General features: G+C 48.6%; 1 protein-coding gene across 2 annotated transcripts in view; it reads left to right on the top strand.

Moving 5' to 3' along the window:
* Nucleotides 1-18,698, top strand: part of DDX39A (DExD-box helicase 39A) — a 38,369-nt gene that overhangs the window by 11,664 nt on the left and 8,007 nt on the right. For both annotated transcript variants that reach the window (XM_085654304.1, XM_085654305.1), the window contains exons 3-9: nucleotides 11,260-11,387; nucleotides 11,902-11,994; nucleotides 12,135-12,318; nucleotides 13,013-13,131; nucleotides 15,857-15,988; nucleotides 16,178-16,287; nucleotides 16,374-16,518. In XM_085654304.1, coding sequence (XP_085510430.1) covers nucleotides 11,260-11,387; nucleotides 11,902-11,994; nucleotides 12,135-12,318; nucleotides 13,013-13,131; nucleotides 15,857-15,988; nucleotides 16,178-16,287; nucleotides 16,374-16,518 — 911 coding nt within the window. The remainder of the gene's footprint in view (nucleotides 1-11,259; nucleotides 11,388-11,901; nucleotides 11,995-12,134; nucleotides 12,319-13,012; nucleotides 13,132-15,856; nucleotides 15,989-16,177; nucleotides 16,288-16,373; nucleotides 16,519-18,698) is intronic.

Here is an 18,698-nt window from a genome sequence, read left to right as displayed (position 1 = left end):
CGTGAGTGGGGGAGTAATGGCGTGTATTTTTGCCGACTGCTGCAGGCCGCGAAGTTTGCGTTCATCTGCTCCTGCACAGAAACACCATTCCTTCTTCCAGGGGCTGCGAGCTGAAGAGATTGGCATGCCCGCTGAGACCTGCCTTCTTGCCTCATACCCCCTCCTTCAGACAACTGCGTGTTTCGTATGTCGAGTCTCGCACGCACCTGGCCATGTCATGCACGGGGGCGACCATAGAGGGGTCAGGCACGTAGCGTTGGTCACCCTCCACCGACAGAATTCTGTGACTGCGTTTGTTCTTGTGAAACACTTAAATGCGACTGGTATGTACAGGCGTGAGCTCTGTGCTGTGGGGCTCGAGCTACGTCCTACTGACCAAGCCCAAATAAACCGAAACCGATCGGGGTGGTTTGTGTTGTGTAAAGTCAGATCCCGCCAGGCAGTTGGGGATATTTTGCAAAAGGCGGGCCTCTGTTCAGAGTGCCATAGTGGGGCAAAAACTATGGACTGGTGTGCAGCCTGACCGAGCACCAGGGTCTAATATTAATACTAGCATTTATCCATCCCCTTGTTTGGTGCAAGTTCCACAGGGGCACAATGTAGAGGTGCGCTCCCTAAGAGGACGTCATCCGGCTACGGTCAGTGGAACAGCTCATGCCTCATGGTATCTCTGGGTGGGAGACAGCTGTTTACTTGAACACACTGCTGACACCAAAATCGTACACACCATAACTCGATGTGTAATCGAGAACCTTGCAAGTAATTTTCCACAAAGATATACAGTGATGGCTTTAATACCAGACACAAACAACATGATTATCACATGCTTAAAACAGCTAGGGGTAGCAATGCTGTGCCGGGTCCTTTACAAGATCCGCCGGGGGACCTCAAAAATCCTGGGCAGTGTTGGCATTTCTTAACCGGGATGTCGCACTTATGCAATTGATGGCGCTTACCTCATGTTGTTCAAAAGAAACTGTTTTCTAATTGTCTAAAAAGATTGCAAATTGTTTTGAACCACCATATTCACTTTACATACTTTCACTTTTCACCATGCGTCATTCCTTGCTGATATCATTGTCACTTGCGTCACCACCCGTTGTCACGAACACAATTGAGCACCAAGTACAATTCGGGTTGTTCACACAAATTTGTTTTGCCTGCAGTGCTGTTACAACTGTAATTCTCTTTTTTTCTTGTCTGAATTTGTTTCAAAATATGATGCCATGTGCACATTCTTTACAAAAACCTACTGAGAGTCTCCTTTACTTTTATGTAATGTCTTGTACATGCTTGCCTAACTGTCCTGCCTAATGATGCCAGTTGAGAAATTGTTGCTTGTTTCACGTAGCTACCCAAATCTCAACATGGTTTGTCGGCTTTGCTACTGTTTAATCACAGATTGTGAGCAGCTGCGAGTAGGTCACGCCGTGACCCGTACTCAAAACCAGCAATAGATCGTACACCCTTAAAACCCTTACCAACTGCAGATCGCAAAATGTCATCTATGCCATCCGATGTCCCTGCGACCTCTTATACATTGGCCAGACCACTCAAATGGATAAACAGAGGATCATCCAGCACAGAAGCAGAATCCATTGCAAAGTCCTGACTGCCCCCTTGGTCTCACTACATTGAAAAAAACCATGGCAAAACAGAAATCACCTGGCAAGTGAGACCAACCGACATTGCCCATCAGAGGGGGAGATATCAAAGCCCTCCAACAAGTGCGAATGTAAATGGATCACCATTTGTAATTCTGTCAACTCCGGGTTAAACACGATCGACGAATGGAACAGTACTATTCTACTTTGAGCACTTCCAACTGTAACTTTGATAGCCCTTCTCAGCAGTGCACCTAGATCCAGCTGACACCGAATGCTTGCACTCCCAAAGAGTCCTCTTTTATCCTTATGCACCTTCAAACTGACTATGCCCGTCCCCTTTCCCATGCAGCTCACATAATTATAATTATTTTGTACACCTTGTGTATCTGATATTGGTACACCAATGTGTTCGAGGCATGTGGGCTGCTGAATTCATATCTGTGCATAGAAAGCCGCCTAGTGTTGGGTCCAGATGTTTGCACGTTGTTGTCCTGGAAGAGTCTTCGAAGTATCCTGGGATAGGTGACTCCTCCCCTGGACTACAGTGCGCATGGGCATCCTCTCCATCCTCAGCTTGTTTTTTTCCGCCATTGGGTTCGGATGTGCTATCTTGACTCAAGTTAGGAAAAACATTTCCAGGCCAAAAGGCCTTTAGTTCGCGTCGGTACTGTTCTTGATCGGTATCAGTAGTATCTTTGTTAGTTTACTAACTTCCAGAACCAACTTTTCGCATCTTACCCGTCCGTCGATTCGACAGACTATGGAATCGAGGACACCATTCAGGCGGTGTCCGGTATGCAATGCGAAATATCCCCACATCGACGTCCATCCGGTGTGCAACAAATGCCTTTCACCGGATCACGACGAATCTACATGCATGGCCTGTGCCCGATTTCGATCCAAGAAGACTCTACGGAATCGACGAGCGGCGAGACTCTAGGCGCAGCAAGCGGCACCGGCCCCGGCCGACCTCTTCAACGCCGAGACCGCAGATGTCGAAGACGTGGAGAACCTACCCTCCAGTCCCGCTTCCGAACATGACTCCGGATCGGAAGACGTCGACGAAACACTCTTTCGTAGAGATAAAGACGACACCGAGGTAGACTACAATGAGGCCTTAGGGGCCGAAGAGAGTAGCTCCGGTGACGAGCAAGGCCTACCCGTTCAGACTGAGGAAGGCCCAGTGCAACAGTCTATGGCTCCGGTCGAGGGATCGCCTTCGGGCCTTACCCAAGACCTATCCCGCAGTTCTTCGGCCCCGGCCTCGGACATTCAGCGGCAGCCATTAATGCCCAAACCGGCTTGTTTCCCTTCTTCGAAACCAAAAGCTGTATTGGTTCAATTGAAACCGAAAGTGGCGCTGGTCTGATCGAGGCCCTCCACACCTTCGACGCCAGCAAAACACGTCTGCACCGAGCGCACCAAACGAGACTGCGATGCCGAACTTGAAGCGGCCGACGTCTGAGTCGGCGTACGGAAAAAGGCCTTCGGTGCCACCAAACCTGCTCAGGTCCCGGCACCGACGCAATCGACTCCGACCCCAAAGGTCAAACTGCCTGCTGCGTCTCGCACCGCTTCGACGGCAACCCCAAAGCCACACTCATCGAAGACGTTGACGGCCATTCCCGCCCCTCGACTCGATGACCCACCGGTGCCGAAAAAGTCCACGGCCGCCTCTACATAACCGGTCGGCGCAAAGGAATCTAGGGAGCTCCAGATGCGACCCGTTGCTGCGCAAAGCACCAAAAAGAAAACGGTCCTCCAGGACACGTCGGGCTCCGAGCCACTAAAAGCTCCAGCAGCCTCTTCGGCACCAGCCAACATTACTTTTGGCCTGCCACCATCCACGGCCCCGTAACTGTTCCAAATCAGGACACGGGTCACCCACACCACGATCACGCCTGCAGAACGCTCTGCGGAGACGTCTCCATCGCATCTCATCGACGCCGACACCGGCAGGATGATTATCCACAAAAGGAAAATAACTTCTGAGCCAGCTTTGGACTCCTTCCGGATCCCACTAAAAAGAAAGCTGCCTGTGGCTTCAGAACCAGTTCTTTACGAACCTTTCCACTCACCCTACCAGGATCCACAATCCTTCTCTCCCACACACTCCGACACGGATGCGTTAGAGGACTACATGGGTGACCAAGTCCCCTACCCCGGAGACATGGACCCTGACGGCCAACAGGACCCTGATCAAGCTTGGGATGACCCTGTGGACCCAGGTGCACCTATGGATGCACAGGACCCACAACTCTATGGAGCAAAAACATCTCCCACAGAGGACACTGCAGCGTTCAACGCTCTAATTGAACGTGCTGCGGCCAATCATGGGGTGCAACTTCACTCTGACACCGTCGAGGACGACTTTCTTATGGATACTTTCGCAACCTCAATAAGAAATATAAAGACTCTGCCCATGTTAAAGGGGGTCCTCAAACCAGCGAAGGACATCTTCAAGGAACCCACCAGGGCAAGAGTGATAAACCACAGGATCGACAAAAAATACAGATCAGCGCCTGGGGACCCTACTTACATTAGAGGCCAATTACCTCTGGATTCCATTGTCGTTGCGAATGCTCGCAAGAGGGCACACTCGCAAACAACGGGTGACGCTCCTCCCCCGGACAAAGAGTCCAAGGTGTTAGAGACCTCTGGCAAACGGGTTGCCGCCCAGGCAGCTAACATATGGCGCATTGCCAATACTCAAGCGCTCCTCGCTCGATACGATAGAGCGCACTACGACACATTAGAGCAACTACTCCAACATCTCCCTGACCAATACAAAGAAGGTGCAGAGATCCTCATCAGGGAGGGACAGCTCCTCACAAACGCATCCATCAAGTGTGCGCTGGATGCCGCAGACACAGCTGCCAGGGCCATAAACACTAGCGTCGTGTTGCGACGACATGCCTGGTTGCGAATCTCCGGATTCAAACCTGAGGTGCAAAATAACATACTCAACCAGCCTGTCAACCCCGACTATTTATTCGGGCCGGAGGTTGACACCACCCTAGAGAAAATAAAAAAGGACACGGACACTGCAAAGTCCATGGGGGCTCTCCAGACTCAGTCCTTTCGGAGCGGCTCCTTTCGTCGCCCCGGAAATAGAGGAGCAGGTAGAGGACAGGGGTCACAGCAAACATACAACAAGGGCAATACACAAACCACCTACGATAAAAACACCCGGGGTGGATATAGTGGCTCCAGTACAAAGGGCAGAGGACGTGGCTACGGCAACACCAGGTCCTCCCCCAAGAACAAGCAGTGACGCCCTCTCCCTTCCTCCCGACCACATAACACCTGTTGGGGGAAGGCTACAAAGGTTCCTGTCCACGTGGAACTCCATCACCACGGACAGGTGGGTCAAAGATATTGTCAAATACGGTTACTGTCTAGAACTAACCTCCACTCCACCCACAATACCTCCAAAAAACCGTCCTATGTCCTCGGAGCACTTAACGCTCTTACAGCAGGAGGTGCAAAGTATGCTTCTAAAAGGCGCAATAGAGGTCGTACCCGTCCACGAGCAAGGTACGGGGGTGTACTCCCTGTACTTTTTAATACCGAAAAAGGACTGGTCTCTCAGACCTATATTAGACCTGAGACCCCTGAACCAATACATTCTTTCCGAGCATTTTCACATGCTCACTCTACAGCAAGTTCTCCCGCTGCTCAAGCAGGGAGACTTTCTGGCCACACTAGACCTCAAGGATGCGTATTTCCACATACCCATTCACCCCTCACACAAAAAATACCTCGGGTTCACTGTTCAAGGGCAGCACTACCAATTCAAAGTCCTTCCCTTCGGCGTGACAACAGCACCCAGGGTGTTCACAAAGTGCCTAGCTACTGTGGCGGCACATCTACGGAGGCAGCACATACACGTCTACCCTTACCTGGACGACTGGCTCGTTCAAGCGAAGTCAGCCCAGCAATGTGCCAGCCACACATGTCCTGCACCATTCACCTCCTTCACAGTCTGGGGTTCTCACTAAATTACCCAAAATCCCATCTCCAGCCCGCACACGTACAACAGTACCTAGGTGCGACTATAGACACTCTGGCGGCCACAGCTCAGCCAAATATAGTGAGAATCAACAGCATGCAAATGCTGATTTCCAAGTTCAAACCACAACACTCCCTTCCCGCGCGAGTGTTCATGCAGTTGATAGGCATGATGGCCTCCTGCATCTTCATAGTCCCACACGCGAGACTACATATGCGCCCGCTTCAGGAGTGCTTAGCACGTCAGTGGAATCAGGCTCAAGGACAGTTGAAAGACCTAGTGTTGGTGAGCGGTCGGGCATACAACTCTCTGCATTGGTGGAATCCACAAAACCTTTGCAAGGGCCGACCGTTCCAAGAGCCTGTCCCACAAATAATACTGACGGCGGACGCGTCTCTCCAGGGATGGGGAGCTCATGTACTCCATTACACAGTGCAGGGACTATGGACACAACAACAAAAGAAGATGCACATCAACCTTCTAGAGCTGATGGCAATCTTCCTCGCTATGAAAGCATTCAAAGTACACTTGTGCAACAAAGTCGTGTTGATCCAGACTGACAACATGACTGCCATGTACTACATACAGAAGCAGGGAGGAACACACTCTCCACAGTTGTCTCATCTGGCTCAGAGCATGTGGAAGTGGGCCATTCAGAGGAACATGTTCCTCATGGCAGAACACCTCCCCGGCAAGGACAACCAGATGGCGGATCTGCTCAGCAGACACAGCCACCAGATGCACGAGTGGGAGTTACACCCATCAGTACTCCAACCGTACTTCCAGCAGTGGGGTCATCCAGAGATAGACCTATTCGCCACAAGCGAAAACGCAAAATGCCAAAGCTTTGCCGCCAGGTTCCCACATCCGCAGTCGCAGGGCAATGCGATATGGATGAACTGGTCCGGCAGATTTGCGTACGCTTTTCCCCCAGCACCACTGATACCGCTGGTGGCACGCAAACTCAGACAACACTCACTAACACTCGTCCTGGTTGCTCCAACGTGGGCACGCCAGCCGTGGTACACCACCTTTCTCGAACTTTCCGTGGTGCCGCATCAAAGGCTGCGGGTCAAACCCAAGCATTTGACGCAGAACCATGGAGAGATTCAGCACCCAGATCCGCAACAGCTGAACCTGGCAATCTGGCTCCTGAAGTCCTAGAGTTTGGCTACCTAAACCTGCCACCTGACTGTATGGACATCATTAAGGAGGCCAGGAGACCCACTACCAGAGCTTGCTATGCAGCCAAATGGAAGAGGTTCGTCATTTATTGCAATAATAATGACATTAACCCGCTAGACGCATCCATCCAAAACATTATTTTTTACCTCTTACACCTATACCGATGCAATCTGGCGTACACCTCTATACGTGTCCATTTGACCGCAATATCAGCCTATCTACAAACCAGGCAGCACCTCTCTCTATTCAGAGTGCCTGCCATCAAAGCATTGTTGGAAGGACTCAAACGAGTCATTCCACCTAGCCACCCACCAGCTCCAATGTGGAACCTCAACTTGGTCCTCACACACCTGATGGGTCCACCCTTTGAACCTCTACACTCATGCGAGATTCAATTCCTTACCTGGAAAGTAGCTTTCCTAGTAGCGATAACTTCTTTACGAAGAGTTAGTGAACTCCAGGCACTAACCGTCCAAGAGCCATTTATACAGGTTCACGCCAACAGGGTCGTACTACGTACCAACCCCAAATTCATGCCCAAGGTGGTATCGCAGTTCCACATGGATCAAACTATTGAACTGCCTGTTTTCTTTCAAAACCCACAAACTGTCGCAGAAAGGGCACTCCATACACTAGATGTAAAAAGGGCCCTCATGTATTATATCGACAGGACCAAACCCTTTAGGAAAACAAATCAACTTTTCGTTGCCTTTGCCCCACACCACAAAGGTAACGCTATCTCCAAAGCTGGTATAGCCAGATGGATTGTTAAATGTATTCAAATTTGCTATCAAAACGCTAAACGCACTTTAACGATTCCCCCACGAGCCCACTCAACACGTAAGTTAGGGGCCTCCATGGCTTTCCTAGGAAACATTCCTTTGCATGACATATGTAGAGCAGCCGCCTGGTCCACTACACACACATTTACCAAACACTATTGTGTAGATGTGGAATCAAAACAGCAGGCAGCTGTAGGACAGGCTGTTCTCAAAACTCTTTTTCAGACCGCTGCAGCTGGCACTGGTAGCCGCCGCTAATAAGAGGGCACTGCTATATATTCTATGCACAGATATGAATTCAGCAGCCCACATGCCTCGAACTGAATATGCTACTTACCAGTATGCATCTGTTCTTGGCATGTAGGGCTGCTGACATTCATATCGCCCTCCCTCCTCCCCGGCGCCTGTAGCAGCTGCAGCTCTCAATTACTGTAAGCATGGTCATCACTTTCTGTATCTACTCCATCACTGCCACAATGGCGAAAAACAATCTGAGGATGGAGAGGATGCCCATGCGCACTGTAGTCCAGGGGAGGAGTCACCTATCCCAGGATACTTCGAAGACTCTTCCAGGACAACAACGTGCAAACATCCGGACCCAACACTAGGCGGCGATCTATGCACAGATATGAATGTCAGCAGCCCTACATGCCAAGAACAGATGCATACTGGTAAGTAGCATATTCAATACATGCCGCCCACATACAATATATGGTCATTCATTCATTCGATTGTCTGTTTCCGCTCTAATTCTTCTCTGAGCACGTTATTTTGGTAGTCTGTCTGCTCGTATTACTTGCTAATTACTCTATACATGCCACCAAGATATAAATTGTTGTCCCCATGCTTTATTCATCTGGTTGCAATTGTTTTATGTAATGTTTCTCCAAACCTGCATGTATGTATCTTTCTGTACTTGTTATCTGCGAATTAATGTATACATGCCAGCCAGATATATTCAATATTCACATGCTTTATTCATCTGCAGGCAATTGCTCCGCTGTATATTTATTTCTATTCTTCCCCAAGTTGCACGTTCCGAATCCCTTCTTTCTGCCCACCCACTTCTTGTATCCCACCTGGGTCCTCCTCCCCGCCCACACCACGTCACTCCAGGCACACCCCCACCACCAGTGTCACATGACAGTCTACCGCAGCGAAACACTGAAGTTTTTTACTTGTATACTTCCGATCCCACCCACCCTTCACACCGCACGCGATCGTGGCGGGACACGGCTGATTTCCAAGCCACCCAACGCTGGATAAACCATTATTCCATAGGTAAGGACCTCGTCCTCAGACGTCACTCCTAGCTTTCGGCATCTGATCGCGTCATGATCCTGTTTCCTGAACTGCTCGGGCTTAATTTCCCCGCTCGTTTTCCCCACAGATCCCAAGCTCTCTGACCTCATCTACTTCGCCGATGTCCCTCCGGACACCGCTCTTTTCCAAGCCACTAATCGCTGACTCAAGGTAATGGACGCACGTTCTCTACCGACCACAATTGCTCTGCCATTTTTCCACCTGCAATCCCTGTCCCATACTAATGGTGACACTCGTGTTTCTTCAGAAGTACCATTGATGGGTTGACACTCTAACCTCCTCAACGCCAATGTCCCGTTAAGACACAGCCGACTTCGTAATTCCAGGAAACCCTCCCATCGAGGCGCGCGTCTAACGCTTGCATCCATTGCACCCTGTGAGCTTACCCTAGACAACTCACACGATCCTACCACATTCCTCACCCACCTTGTTCATCCCCATCACGGCAGACCACCCAAATAGTAATCATGGGAGCATGTCCCTGGGTTCATGAAAACCACTCTAGCCAAAATTGTATTGCTGGCAATTGCATAAGGCACTAACTATATACCCAGGAGACTCTGGCCTCTTTACATGGCCAGCTCCTCACTCTCACCTGCATGTCTGCCCTACCCCCTCACCGATCTGACTTATTGCCTCTTAAGCTTCCCAGCCCTCGCGTCCCCTCCCTACTACCATTCCCATCCCTTACCCGTCTTGCCCTCCTTGTACAGCACCGCCTAAACCATGCCAACCCGGTCCTGAAGATGATCCTAAGTCACTGGATCGAAATGTCGTCTACCTGTCAGCGCAATTGATGGCGCTTACCTCATGTGCTTCAAAAGAAACTGTTTTCTAATTGTCTAAAGATTGCGAATTATCGATTTGAACCACCATATTCACTGTACAGACTCACTTTTTCACCATGCGCCGTTCCTTGCTCATCACATTGTCACTTGCGTCGCCACCCGTTGTCACGAACACAATTTAGCACCAAGTACAATTCGGGTTGACGCAAATTTGTTTTGCCTGCAGTGCTGTTACAACTGTAATTCTCATTTTTATTCTTGTCTGAATTTGTTTAAAAATATGCCATGTGCACATTCTTAACAAAAAACCTACCAAGAGTCCTTTTCTTTCATGTAATGTCTTGTACATGCTTGCCTAACTGTCCTGCCTAATGATACCAGTTGAGAAATTGTTGCTTGTTTCACGTACCGACCCAAATCTCAGCGTGGTTTGTGGGTTTTGCTCCTGTTTAATACAACACTTGTTATGGGGCAGAGCTGACACTTCTGTGCAGACCTGCAGTGCTGTTCATTGTACAGGGAGCTCTGCCACATCTTTTCAGAAGGACAGTGCACTGAGAAACGACCGCCATTTGGCAGCATTCATTCAATAAGGGAGCTCCAATCTGGCGTTTCCTACCACCGCCAAACCTGATGAATAGGCGTTGAAGCAGGCTGTCAGGGCAGTAGTTGTATTACCAAAGGGTTGTGCTCAGGAGCCCACAGTGAAGCAGAGACCCTCATTCCCCAGCACCCCATGCTACCAGTGAGTAAGGGACACCCATAATTTTGTGCTGTGGAATTAGTGTGGGCGCAAAAGACGAATACAATCCAGAGCTTGAGAAATGACAGTCCGCTCAAGTGCACTGTATTTTATCAGATGTGCCCGTTATTGTTTGCCCTGTCTTCGCTGCTAGTTTCTATTTCGGCACTCCCTCTGTCTCCTTTCTCACACCGCCTTTGCCCTGTTCTCTCCCCTGTCATGCACAATCTCACTTTTCAACGACCAATCTTTCAATTTCACCCCACTCATGTCTTCCCCACCCCCTTTCTCCTGCCCGAAGATCGGATCCACTCAACGGCCTGTCACCTGCGTTTCTTTCCTCCTCATTTCCTCACCTCCCACGCTCCGCTTTGCTAGGCATTTCATGATTCTGATGTGAAAAAACACAGCTGTATTGTATTACAAAATGTACATACTGAAGCACTTGCCTAAATAGGTAGTACACTGCACTGTGTAGGGTTGGAATTCCTTGTTTGATTTATAACTGCAACAGGTTGCAATACATTCAGAAATTGTGCGCACTCCAGTCATAGGTCTTGCATTAGTTAAAGTTAGAGCTGGTGGCGTTAAAAATGAGTTTTATTTTTGCTTTTTTATACCAATGGCAATAGTGCAATGCAAATAGTTACTCCACTGCAAATAAAAAAATTACAAAGTAAAAAACATTGTCATTTTCAATGACTAGCTCTAACTTTAACAAATGCGAGACCTATTGCATTGCAAATGCTTGTTGCTCTTATTGCATGCAAAGCTCCTTGATTTTGTGCTACTAACGCCTTCCTACCTCCTATTGTCTTAGTGCAGCATGAGTGCATCCCGCAGGCTATCCTTGGCATGGACGTCCTGTGTCAAGCCAAATCTGGCATGGGGAAGACTGCAGTTTTCGTACTCGCCACCCTGCAGCAGATCGAACCTGTTGATGGACAAGTGAGTTTAGACATTTCTCCTGTGTGAAGTAGCTGCGTGCTGTTGGCACAGATGTTGGCTGCCATGTTTTCTAGTAAACTGCTACTTTGGGAAATCACTTTTGCATGCAGGTTCTTTGCACATCAGAATAGCAGCTCCTGAAGGAGGGCATGTAATTTTACATCTGGTCTGAGGTAGAGGCTGCATGGTCATTTGGTTCATAAATTGTCTACAAGATAGCATATATTAAGAAGGCATTACAGAAATAAGTCACACATTACATCTCATTTTTAGTGAACTGGGGATTGTGTGCTCTTAAGTAGTGTCAAAGTTGGAAATTCGAACCGTTCCCAGGTTCGAAAGTTGGTAGCACTAGTCAAATCTATACCATGGCTTGTTCTTTACGTGTGCAGCATGTTTTTCTATTTCTCACAGCATTAATGGCTTCTGGGTATCTTGTGTTTTTTATAGTTTTTTTTTCTTTTTGCATTAACGCTGATTACTAATTTATGGGTATGCTTTTCTAATGCTTTAGGTCATCGTTCTAGTCATGTGTCACACCAGAGAGCTGGCGTTCCAGATCAGCAAGGAGTACGAACGCTTCTCGAAATACATGAACACAGTCAAGGTAAGACCATCTCCTGTCCAACTTTGGAAAACATCCAGAAGTATAGCGGGAGTAGAAAAAAACTTCTTCTGTGACGCATGCTGTATTTGTGGACTTATTCCTGACTGAGGCAACAGTTAACTGTAGTTTTCTTTTCACAGGTGGCAGTTTTCTTCGGCGGAATGGCCATAAAGAAAGACGAGGAAGTCTTAAAGAAAAACTGCCCTCACATAGTTGTGGGTACTCCTGGTCGCACACTCGCGCTCGCCAGGAACAAGCATCTGAATCTGAAGAATGTTAAGCACTTTGTACTCGACGAGTGTGACAAAATGCTTGAACAGCTTGGTAAGTACTAGAGAAAAAACATTCAGTGGCTCTCCAGTTAGTCATCTTACTACTGGGAAGCAGGTTGTTTCCCACAACTGGTATAAAAGAAAGTGCTGTCTTCCATTATGTTCCCTGCCGTGCCTAACAGCCCAAGCCAAACTGGAGAATTGTGGCTGGCAGTTTGAAAGTGACAGCCATGGGAGATGGAAGATGAAGCAAAGGATGCTCTAACAAAGCTTGTGCTTTACAATTTCATTTTTTTCCCTTTAAGATGAGATTTTGGCAGGGATCAAGAGGGTGGTCTTTGTAGTGAGAGCCCCTACATTTTCTGATCTGGGTGGCTATAGGTAAATGTTGCAGATGGTGGTGGAGTGGGTGGCGGGACACCTGGTACTGAGGGGTCGGTAATGTTGATATGCAGGGTTTTTTTTTTTAAGATGATGGCTACATTTGTGCTAGTAGCAGCCCCTAGTTTGAACTGATGCCTGTACTGTGTACTGCTCTCCCTTGACTCCTACAGGAACACTGGCGTTCTGAGTGACATCATAAACTCTAGCTTTGATCTTGTCTGTCACTCTGAGCCCCTTAGTGAAAACCTTCCTGCAATTGTTTCCCATCTGCAATTCTTTGCTCCGACAGTCTCCATGGGAGGCTGTCTTAGAATGTCTTTAAAAGTACTAATTACACTGATCATTTCTCCTTTTTCATGCAGACATGAGAAGAGACGTCCAAGAAATTTTTCGTCTCACGCCCCATGAGAAACAATGTATGATGTTCAGTGCCACCCTCAGCAAGGAGATCCGGCCAGTGTGCAGGAAGTTCATGCAGGATGTGAGTGACCCTCCTTTCCATGGTGCAGGTGGCACAGTACAGATGCCAACCATGATGTGCACGAACCACACCATGGCGTCCATATGCAGCACACTTGGTAGGATGTTGGTGCTCCTGTGTCTTCACTGTCTGGCACCTGCTTCCCAGCCTTTTCTGTAGTGTAGGAGTGTATATTCCTTAACACACTGAATGGGTATGATGGTACTTGTAGCCAACAGTAGTGGATGCTTTGTAGGTTGAGCCTTATGTGAACCTCTCTGAAGTCTTTTTCAGTCCTTGCACATTCAGGTATATTTTCCCATTTTATTTGTGTGGCTACAGCTAAAAGGAACAATTGTGCAGTTTGAGTCATATTCTGCTGCCTGTTGACTTAAGCAGAGCGAGTCTTGTAGGCATGTTAACAGATGGTGTGGTTCTTAGTTGGATGTGTAGTTTTATTTTTATAATGCACCATAGTTGATGGAACTAGAATGCAGGAAATGTGGTCTGAAGGCCAGAGCTGCAGACTTTGGAACTGGGAAGCCAAGTTTGAGTCCAAGTGTCGGCCCCACATTGTCATCTGGGCTCAAATCACTATATCCCGTGGCAAAAAAGTGAAACAAATTAATCAGATCTTGTATAATACAATCTGGCGCTAATGTAAAACGCTTCACAATCGTGTGGCCAAATGCTTTCTAGAACCAAGTCTGCTCCTTTATTTGCCCTATCCACTTGGGAGTTTTCTCACGAGGTGCAAGTGCTCAGACCAGATATTGTACAATTTGATTCTGTGGTTTTTGCTACTTCTAGTCTGCCTTAAGGCTTTAGCGTTTGGCCAGGTATCTGATCACCAAATTTGCTGCCTTTGCCTTGTGAAGTGGTTCTTTGAACAGGAATGGACATATCTACGTCAGTAAAACCAGTTGTGGTGGCAAACTTGGGAGCAGATATCTTAATGGGACATGGGTACTTTTTAGGCTGAGCCTGTGACTGTGCATATGCTCCTACAAGACTAGTTTACAATGCCTTGCTTCGAGCCGGTCCATCCCTTACCACTTGTTGGTTCATTGTATCTCTTTGCTCCCTCCAAATTGGCCAGCACAGCCCAAGTGTCACTTCTATTCCTTTCTTTGGAGCATGGACCATGGATTGCGTGCTGTGATTGAGTAACTTTTTCTTCATCTGCCCACACATTCCTTCTGTGTTGCTGCCCCTGTCTGGTGCTCCTTCTTCCCTGGCACCTAAAGTGTTGCTTTCCCCTCCTGTTTCTGCTCCCACGTCTTCCAGTTGCTTCCCTGCCTTGCTTTTTTTTTTACATATTGCACAGCATCATAGGCTCTTATGGAACATGGCTTAAAAAAAAAGCAATGATGCAGTCCTCACTGGCCATGCCATAGTGCTTTTTTTACTTTGTCACGCCATACAAGAAAAAAATATTGACAACCAATAAATTGTTAATCTCAAGCATATAGATTTAGGAGGAATGTATTGCAACATAGCCTAAAGTCCCTCTATTCTACATCGTACCCATTGCTGAACACTTGAAGAGCAAGTTTGTATCAGTCACACAGAGCACAGCAATATATGGGTCTGCATCAGTAAGATGGTGTCGTTTCCCCCCCCCCCCCCCCAGTTCTCCAGTTTCCAAATTATTAATATTTTCTTTGATACTACTTCGGTGAAGTAAAGAATATGGTGACCTTTGGTTGGCACACACCTGTTAATGGTACGCCTTAGAACAGTCCTTTCCCCCTTTATATCACTTTGAGAGTCTCACTAGGACAAGGCAAATGTGCCCCACTGTAGTACATAGACTAGGATTCTGCAGTCTTGACACATCACAGCTAAACCATGGGTGAAGGCATTCAGACTGTCATAAGTAATCTGTTGCATCTGTCGGACAATTGTGTTTGCTTTTCCTTGGTTACTGCTATCGAACATCCTTTCACCTTACTATTGTGTGAAAACTGAGCAGAGCGCCCTTTGTCACTTGGTCCTCAATGCAATATTCGAGCAGCTCAAGGCTTACTTGTAGGTAGTGTGGTGTAGAAACTCAAAACCCAGCAGATAAGTCAATATATCATTGTCCAGCAAGTGTTTTGGCTCTTTCACAACACTGCTGTCCTTTCAGACTTCTATGAAGCAAGGAAAGGATTCCTTGGTGACTATTGTAGTTGCGCATGTAGTGTCACATCAGCACATATTGAGATCCTGGAAGGTTTGGGGGTCTTCTCTCTAAGCTGGGAAATAGTATGAAGCCTAAGGGAAGCATGGGAGCTGGCAGAGCATAGAACTATATGTAATGCAGGATTACAAAGTCGTTGAAGATGGCAGTCTTGCAGATTTGAGAAGGGGCGTAGAGAATTGTCGGCATAAGCAGGCTGTGAGTAGCAGATGGTGCAGTGATGTTTAAGGTGGCAGGAGTTCCGCAGTATGCAGCAGCAGGTTGGAAGATAAATACCAGTTCTGGGTGGACGGGCTCCCAAGGCTGCACAGGTAGAATGGTCTTTTGTGGAGGGAGCTCCATATTGGTGAAAAACAACCATGCCAGTTGTGGGGTGCCAAGTTGCGATCATGACGCTTACTTAATGTTCATGATCGCTCAGTGCAATTGTTGGCCACTGCAGCTTGAAGCGATTGTTACACAGTAGTTCCTTCCTCATTCGTGTTGGGTTTTGATGCTGCGTTGTGCTCACAATAACCGCTCCAATGTTATAATAATTGCTCGTCTCCTGCCTCTCTACAGCCCATGGAGGTCTTTGTAGATGATGAAACTAAGCTGACCCTTCATGGACTGCAGCAGTATTATGTCAAACTGAAGGACAGCGAAAAGAACCGCAAGCTCTTTGACCTGCTTGATGTGCTGGAGTTTAATCAGGTGAGTGTCTGCTGTAGTCCAACCCCTGTCCTTCCCCCGATAGCATCTAGGTTGGAGGATGGCACAGGTTTGTCACGTCGCGGTACTGGGATGCTAGCCTAACGTTGAAGGTTTAATCTGCTAATTTCTGCTGCCTTTTCCTGTTTTCACTGGAGTTTCTGGCATGCTGTGACCTTGTCTTTGTTGCAGGTAGTCATTTTTGTGAAGTCTGTGCAGCGATGTATAGCCCTGGCTCAGCTTTTGGTCGAACAGAACTTTCCAGCTATTGGCATTCACAGAGGAATGGCGCAGGAGGAGAGGTGAGTTTAGTGTCGAGTAAAATCACAGGCCTTGGGCACTTTCTTGCCCTATTGCTCGGACCTCATTTTCTCACTCTTTGCTCCAGGTTGGAACGGTACCAGCAATTTAAAGACTTTCAGCGGCGGATCTTGGTGGCTACAAATGTTTTTGGGCGAGGAATGGACATAGAAAGGGTCAACATTGTCTTCAACTATGATATGCCAGAGGACTCCGACACCTATTTGCACAGGGTAAGAGCCGTGGAGGGGGTGTTTGGGGGTGAAGGGGGGGGGGGGGGTGATGGGCCATTTGCAAATATTTTGCTGCTAAGGTTTATTGTGCCGGTTGCTGGGACCAGACAGTACATGTGTTTGAAAGGAGAATAGCGTGGGACTGTGTGCAGCTTCTGCGGGCAATGAGCTTGCTGATTAATTGCATACCTTACTGTGTGCAGTTTACTCCCCTGACTCCTGCGGCCCCCTGCTGGCCACCTCAACGCCTTAGTGTGCACATACTGCTCTTCTCATTTGCCAATTTCTTTGCTGTACTCCGAAGACGGCCGCTTGCTTGGACTGACTGCTGCTGTTTACTTCCTGACTCCTGCTGGCTGCCTCAAGGTTTGCCTACTCTGCCTTAGTCGTATACCAATTCCTTTTGCTCACTTAGGATCCCAGCAGTCTGCCTGTGCTACTCGCTCTATGCCTCCCGTTTCTCCCGCTGCCTCCTGCTGGCCACCTCAACCCCTACTTTCTAGCACTATATAAAATTTTGCTGGAGTGCAGAAGGATCGATATCCAAACATGAAAAAGCATACAGATCTGTTGATAGGGTAAGTGGCTTTTGGAATGGTAATGCGCCCTCCAATGCGGCCAGACCTCAGACTCACTGTGAGCAGTTTCTGCTTCTTCCTTCACCCTGCCAGCCCTGCCCCTGCTGACGCGTATGGCTCTACAGCGCTCCCCCACATCCTGATCGTTGATACGGAGGCCATTGACCCGAAGTGCCTATGCCTGCACAGCCGCCCCACTGGCAAGGGGCCCACTGACAGTAAGTAGAGCCTGACTCTTTGGCTTTTACTCGGTGCAGCCTCCCCCTCACACCTGTCCTAGATGCCAGAACTGAGATCCGAGTGCCAGCCACAATTTGGAAACAGCTCTTGGAAACTGCTCTCTTCCTCCCTATTCCCCTTTGATGGCCCATCTAACAACCCCATCCCCTGGCTCCACTCCCCCTAACCCTGCACTCTCAAGACATGGACCCAATTCTGGAAAATCCTATACCCATCCAATCTGTCCAAATATGCCAAGAAAAACGAAGCATAAACTGACAACACTCAAACACTTCTAGTTGACTCCTACCTTACCTCTCCTACAATAAGCAACCTTATTTTCTACTCCAAACGCCCCTCCAAATGGAAAAGCATCTTGCTGAGCTATCATCTCTAAATCCGGCAGTATCCCATACGGTTTCTAACTTTCTACTTCTCCTTCCCCTGCTTTTTGTGGAGAAATTGAGATCTCCATCTTCAAAACCGGCAACTTTCTCATCCAAGCACCACCTACACCTTTGACCACCTCTACAGCTCCCTGATAGACCTTCTGTCCAAACCTGCCCCCAATCCTTCTCCCTCATCTGTCGGTCTCCCTCTTAACATCCCCCCTCCCACTAGCCCAGAGCTCACAATCCCTAGTCATCAATACTGCGCGTCCCACCACCAAATCCCGACCATCTACAAACTGACCTCCCCAAAACTTCCTCGGCATCCCCAAACCCTCCACACCTACATCTGTCACCCACATAACATCCCACCTTCTACTAGCCCAGAGCCGTCACACCTTAGTCACCCGTACTGCACGTCCCACCACCCAATTCCCCACCGCACCTACCAACCAACATCCCCAAACCTTACTCTCTGCCGTAGGCCTCTCCACATCTGCAGGACCCCTCCCCCTGAACGTCCACCCTCCCGAAACACACAACACCCACTACGAACTACACTCCACCCACGCATGCGGAGGAATGAAAGTCTGGGACCCCTCCCCCATTACACCTATTTCTCCAACACAGAATCTCACGCCTCCCCCCTCATCATAACCTTACCTCCCCCTCCCCTATATCAAACGCCCCTCCCCCAGCCACACGCCCTACCAACATTAGTGACCCCCCCCCACCACAGCGTCCAACAGCTCTAGCTCAACCCCCTCCTCGCCACCCTCCTTTCTCTCCAACATAATCCTTCCCCGTCCCACAACCTACCAGCACTAGTGACCCCCCCCTCAGCGTCCAACAGCACCAGTCCCCCCCTCCAATCAGGCTGCATCCCCCCCCTTTCAGGCTCTAGTCTCCAGCCAACATCGAACCCCCATACCCCACCCCCTTCTCACTGCCCGAGCCAACTCAACCATTTCACTCTAACACTTTCCAACATTGA

This window comes from Triturus cristatus, chromosome 4_1 (assembly GCF_964204655.1).
Source record: "Triturus cristatus chromosome 4_1, aTriCri1.1, whole genome shotgun sequence".
NCBI classification, from domain to species: Eukaryota; Metazoa; Chordata; class Amphibia; order Caudata; family Salamandridae; genus Triturus; species Triturus cristatus.
The sequence above is the reverse complement of the archived record's forward strand: the minus strand, read 5'-3'. Positions and strand labels throughout refer to the sequence as shown.